The sequence below is a fragment of the Podospora anserina genome, chromosome 4, assembly GCF_000226545.1.
Source record: "Podospora anserina S mat+ genomic DNA chromosome 4, supercontig 4".
Classification (NCBI taxonomy): domain Eukaryota; kingdom Fungi; phylum Ascomycota; class Sordariomycetes; order Sordariales; family Podosporaceae; genus Podospora; species Podospora anserina.
In genome coordinates this window covers 803953-809603 of record NW_001914850.1, presented here as the reverse complement: position 1 = coordinate 809603, position 5651 = coordinate 803953, and the positions used below count along the sequence as shown (strand labels likewise).

The window sequence follows — 5651 nt, the reverse complement described above, 5'->3', positions numbered from 1 at the left end:
GAGGGGGGTTGTTTGGGGGAAGGAGGGATAGCGGTGAGGGAGGGGCATGGTGATGTTTGGTTTGTGTGGGGTTGTATGTTCTTGTGGTGGTGATGGTGGTGGTGGTGGTTGTGGTGTGGTGGACAAGGCTGAGGCTGTCAATTGTATGTCTCTATTTCAGCGTGTGGCATCCGTAAGGCTGGACTATGTCTCGGCTTTGATAGTGATTGACGGCGGGCAGGTCTGATTCTGGTAAGGCTCATGGGATGACGTTGATGTTTTTGCTGCAGGTCCAGTTCGACCACCCCACAAATGCGCTGTTACAGCGGTATTGGCTAGCCAAAGTGGTGGGGGGCTGGCCGTTGGGGTTCCATTGGGCAGGCAGGGCTGCAAAAAACGCGAGACTGACACGTCGAGAGCGCGTCTTAAGAGAGAGGACAGGGATGGGATGGAGATTATTGTCCAATCAATCCTCATCAAGGGCTCCCAGTCCCACTTGTCCCAGCCCCTTCTTTGCATCCGCCCGTTTTCCTGCTCCAACCTCTCCATCCAGCATCACAATTTTCCAATCGTGTCAAACCCTGAGACTTGCCAAACGCTTCAGTCCTCCTCCATAACCCTCCCATATTTTATTTTACTAGGGAATCCTAGGAGTTGCTGTGTTTGTTGCCCCGGTGCGAGTCGCTTGTTTGACTTGTCAACATCAACACGATCACCTGCTACCTTGCGCGATTTGTTGATTTGAACATCGCTGTCGCTGTCACGCAACCTCACCTCGCCGTCCAACCTCTCACCTTGCGACTCTTGGGCTCTTGCGACTCTCTTTGATCCGTACCACCACCCGCCGCCGACCACGCATTTTCATCCCGCCTGGGAGCACCCTCACTTCGCGCCCACTCCATTCTGCGCCCTCACAATAACAACAACAACAACGACAATAGTCACCTGCTCCCCACTGCCAATTCAATTGACGTCTGTCTCTCTATTCAAAGCAATCGAACAATGGCGGAAATCATGGAGCCACCCTACCCGGCGACTCCTTCTCCCAGCTCCAGAGTCAGAACTCCTCCTGCCCCTCACCTGGGCTACTCCGACTCCTACGAGCCTTACACTCCTCGCAAGTCATCCCGTATTGCCAACCGCGCTGCCAACCGAACTCCCTCTCCCAGAGTTCCATCATCGCGTCGCCAACATCAGCAACATTCCGACCGGCCCGAGGAAACTTCAGAGGGTTCTCCCAAGTCAATCAACCAAAAGAAGAAGTCGACCATGGGCACACCAAGCCTTTCCCTTCAAAAGAAGCGCATCGCCGCCATGGATTCTCCTCGTCGCACCCTCACCGCCGCCAGTGTTTCCGATGCCGCCTCTGCCCTTGGCTTCACCAAGAAGTCAGCCGGCCTTCTTGCGCCTCGCACCACTGTCGCCAGCAGCAGCACCGGGATGCTAATCACCCCCGCCAAGACCCCCCAGAAGCCTCCTACCGAGGAGTCCAAGGCCAAGGTGGAAGCGTTTGCCCGCACCCTGTTCCGCGCCGAGGATGAGGTCATGCCCTCCCCTAGAAGGGCCCGCACCCAGGCCCACACCTTGGACAGCTTCACTGAGCAAGGCTCGGATGAGTCGTTCCATATCCACGTCGACTCGCATGAGCGCATTCCCGAGGTCGACCGCAGCATTGACAACCCCTTCTATGTCGAGCCCTCAAGGGCCGCTGCCCCCTCGGCTCCTCGCCGCAGCCAGCGCCAGATGGTCAGTGTTCCCGGCGAAGGCCAGATCACAATTGAAGAGGCCATTCAGCGCGAGGATGGTTTGGTCACCGTATTGTAAGTCGTCGCTCCCTGTTTGTGTTTTCATCAGTGCACTCGGCTAACACAAGAAACAGCCGTGGCAAGAAGCAATTCCACCTCTTCAAGAAGCGCGCCTCAGAGAATATCGAGGGTGGTTTGGAAAGTGCTGTCGAGGCGCCCGTGAGAAGACTCACCCGCGCCAGTGTCAAGCCCAGACTCCTCTTCCCTGTTGCCAAGCCCGATGTGCCCGCCATCTCGATTGAAGATGAAGAGGCGGAGACCGACATCGAGGACCACGTGGTTGAGGAAGCCGCCCAAACTCTCCCAATCACCCCAGCCGAAGCAGTCGAGAAGGTTCCCGGTACGCCCGAGGCCCCGCGTTTTGCTCCAGCCTCGCCGCCCACCACAGTGCGTGCCACTCGCAAGAAGGCCACACCAACAGCGGCGTCGAGGGGCAAGCAAGCCAGCAAGCAAGCCACAATTAAGGGCTGGCGTCAAACCAAGGCTGGCGTTTCCCCCACAACCACCAGCCAGAAACGGTCTGCAGAGCCTCTGCCTGTGGCCGGCCCATCAAAGCGTGCTAGGATTTGATTTGGCTTAGGTGTTGTTGGCGCAGGTTTTCGGCAGAAAAAACTCCCATCTGATATTCGACGACAAAGTTTGGCGACATTGGTTCGGAGTTTGGCAAATGCAATTACGGGTTATCTTGTTTTGGGTTCTTTCTTTTCGGCATAGGTTAACAGCATGCATTCTACATTCTCGTTATTATTCTTCAGCTGGGTTGTGAAGCCATATTGAGCTCACGACATAAGAGTTTTATTGCCCTTTTTTTCGTTTCTTTTTTTTTTCCTTTTTTTTTCTTTTTGTTTCCTGTCCTTTCTTCACGACGACGACGGGGATAACCTTGATGACACCAGTACGCAAGGGTATCGAAAGGGGATGGGGGGGAGTCCTTGAACACACTTGGTTGTTATCACACTTGAGGGTTTTGGGCTTGTCTAATCGTGGGACATGAGGAGTCTATGAAGGGATGGATGGGATTGATTGATTGTTGGGTCATGTCAGAATTAGGAAGAATCGGGTAGCTGGGAATGCGCTACGTCAATATTTGTAGATTAGTTGAAGCACAGCAACAGAAACACAGGCAAGCCAATCAAGAACATTTTTGTTGTTGTCACTTGAACTCACTCGACTTGACTTTGATCCCCACTCCGGCGTAATCGATTATGAGTGACCCCACCCCCGCACTTCTCCTTGGGCTTGTCAACGAACAACGCTGCCCAGTCGACCCGACATGACCGGGCTAAAAAAAAACGTCAATGGAGGGGCAGCTTTCGTGTTGCTGTTAAGTAAACCTGACAAACCATTAGATAAAAGGCCGAGTTTCTTTTCTTCTTTTTGTTAACTTTTTTTTTTTTACTGGGCTTTTCTTATCAACAGAACTATATACTGCTTGTCATCTCTCTGCCCCTCTTGCTCGTTTCCCGTTTGTAACCCCTCAACATCAATCTCGAGTTTCGACGATAGCAAACAAGCAAGCAAAGAAAAATGCACATCCTAGTCACCAACGACGACGGGCCTCCCTCCCCTCACTCGTCCCCCTACGTCCACTCCCTTGTCCGAACCCTCCAGGACTACGGACACACTGTCAGCGTCTGCCTCCCGCACACGCAACGCTCATGGATAGGCAAAGCGCACATGATCGGCCAGACCGTCAAGCCGCTCTACTACCGGCCCCCCCCCCTCTCCGAGCCGGCCGCGGGGTTGGTCCACGAGGACGAACGGAACGACAGCCACGGCACCACGCACACGAGACCGTCGTCCGTCCCTGGGACGGAGGAGTGGATCCTCGTCGACGGGACGCCTGCGTCGTGCGTCCAGATTGGGCTGTACCACTTTTTTCAAGACCGCGGTCCGGTGGATTTGGTGGTTTCGGGACCGAACTACGGGAGGAACTCCACGGCTGTTTTTGCGTTGAGCAGTGGGACGTTGGGGGGAGCGTTGGAGGCGGCGGTTTGTAAGCGCAGGGCGGTGGCGTTGAGTTATGCCTTTTTCACGAGGAATCATGATACGGAGATTATTTTGAAGGCGTCGAGGCAAAGTGTGAGGGTGATTGAGGCGCTTTGGAAGCAGTGGCCGGAGGATGGGAGTGTGGATTTGTATAGTGTTAATGTGCCGTTGGTGGAGGGGTTTGAGGGGGGGACGGTGCTCTGGACGGGGATGTTGCAGAATTATTGGGGGGAGGGGAGTTGTTTTACCGAGGTGGATGGGAGTGTGGATGGGGAGGTGGAGGATGAGGAGAGGATTAGAGAGGGGGAGAAGAGTCCTGAGAAGGAGGGGGAGGAAGGGGGGATGTTGGTGAAGGGGGGGGTGCATACGCATAAGCATTTCAAGTGGAGTCCGAGGTTTACGGATGTTTACAAGAGTGTGGATGAGGCGGGGCCGGGGAATGATGGGTGGGCTGTTAAGGAGGGGCATACGAGGTATGGTTTTTTTTTTTTTTTTTTTTTTTTTTTTTTTTTTTTTGGAGTTGATGAGTTGTGATGGGTGTGGATGGAAAGCTAACTTTGATGATGATAGTATTACGCCCCTGAAAGCCAACTTCTTCCAGGCTGCTACCCACCTTCATGGCGGAGAGTTGCAACTGTAAGTGAACATACCCTGGTTTGTTGAAGCACGCAAAAGAAAGAGACAGAGAAAAGAGAAAGAGACAGGACAGATGAAGAGTCGGATATGAACAGTACGGCAGCAAATGAGGGATGATTACACGCCAAACACAACGCCATAATGATGATCAGATAGAGCATAGAGGCATTCTATCCAAAATAGAAAAGACCCAAACCAACCGCTCTGTCCTTTGCTTTGCTTTGGAGTTTTCGTAAAAGACTATATTCTTACCATTTCTTTTGTTCAGGGGTCCATCTAGAAGCTCAACTTTTGGTGTCACCGCCGCCAATGAGCAGGAGTCAACCAACAACACCAAGACTGAGGCAGAGTCGACCAAAACCGAGGATGCCCCAGCCACGACGACGGCGACGGCGACGACGACGACGACAACTCTCCCGATCCACCCCCCCGAGGACGCCAAACCGCCAGTCTACGCCCTCGTCAACTACGGCGACACCTACGTCCAACCACTCATCACCTCGGCCCTCTCCTCCCTCCTCCCAGAGGGGTCACTGACATACCTCCCCACCCCGTCCACCTGGGACGCCAACACCAACCCGGACATCTCCCTCCCTTCGCTGCTTCCTTTTCCCGAGGCCAAAGTCCTGCAGATTATGCCATATGAATCTCTTGATTTTGACTACATCTCCTCCCACCCTGCCACTTCTCTTGTTAATAGTTACATGATCCGCAAGGCGCTCATCAGGAAGCATTACCTGGCCAAGACAGTGGAGAACTATCTCGTCAAGAACCCGGACTCGGTGCTAAAGGATCATGTCAAGAGATCTGAGGCGTTTGAGGTTGATTTTGCCGAGTTTTTGGACGATGCCTTGGTTGAAGCGTGGGATTTGAACGAGAGTATGGAGAGGAACGCGGAGAAGGAGGAAGAAGAGGAGAGGGAGTGGTGGATTTTGAAGCCGGGGATGAGTGATAGGGGGCAGGGGATCAGGCTGTTTAGCACGATGGAGGAGCTGCAGGGGATTTTTGATGGGTGGGAGCCCGAGTCTGATGACGAGGGGGAGGAAGGGGGTGGTGAGGGGCCCCCCGAGGAGGGTTTTGGGATCATGACGAGCCATCTGAGGCACTTCATCGCCCAACCGTACATCCACCCCCCTTTGCTCCTCCCTAGCATGGGAAACAGGAAGTTTCACCTCCGGGTGTATGCTCTCACCGTCGGGGCGATGAGGGTTTATGTTTACAGGGATGTGTGGCGCTCTTTCC

The 5651-nt window shown here is 53.9% G+C and overlaps 3 protein-coding genes across 3 annotated transcripts; all 3 read left to right on the top strand.

Moving 5' to 3' along the window:
• Positions 1 to 981: 981 nt before the first annotated feature.
• On the top strand, positions 982 to 2354 carry PODANS_4_8530 (uncharacterized protein; the record flags this gene model as incomplete). The annotated part of the gene is made up of 2 exons (XM_001905938.1): positions 982 to 1799; positions 1859 to 2354. 2 exons carry the CDS (start codon positions 982 to 984, stop codon positions 2352 to 2354), a joined length of 1314 nt encoding a protein of 437 aa, XP_001905973.1.
• A 957-nt stretch (positions 2355 to 3311) lies between these two features.
• On the top strand, positions 3312 to 4413 carry PODANS_4_8540 (uncharacterized protein; the record flags this gene model as incomplete). The annotated part of the gene is made up of 2 exons (XM_001905937.1): positions 3312 to 4246; positions 4344 to 4413. 2 exons carry the CDS (start codon positions 3312 to 3314, stop codon positions 4411 to 4413), a joined length of 1005 nt encoding a protein of 334 aa, XP_001905972.1.
• A 631-nt stretch (positions 4414 to 5044) lies between these two features.
• Positions 5045 to 5650, top strand: PODANS_4_8550 (uncharacterized protein; the record flags this gene model as incomplete). The annotated part of the gene is made up of 1 exon (XM_001905936.1): positions 5045 to 5650. A coding segment is annotated over one exon (606 nt), but the record flags the coding sequence as incomplete, so codon positions are not given.
• Between the last annotated feature and the right edge of the window lies 1 nt (position 5651).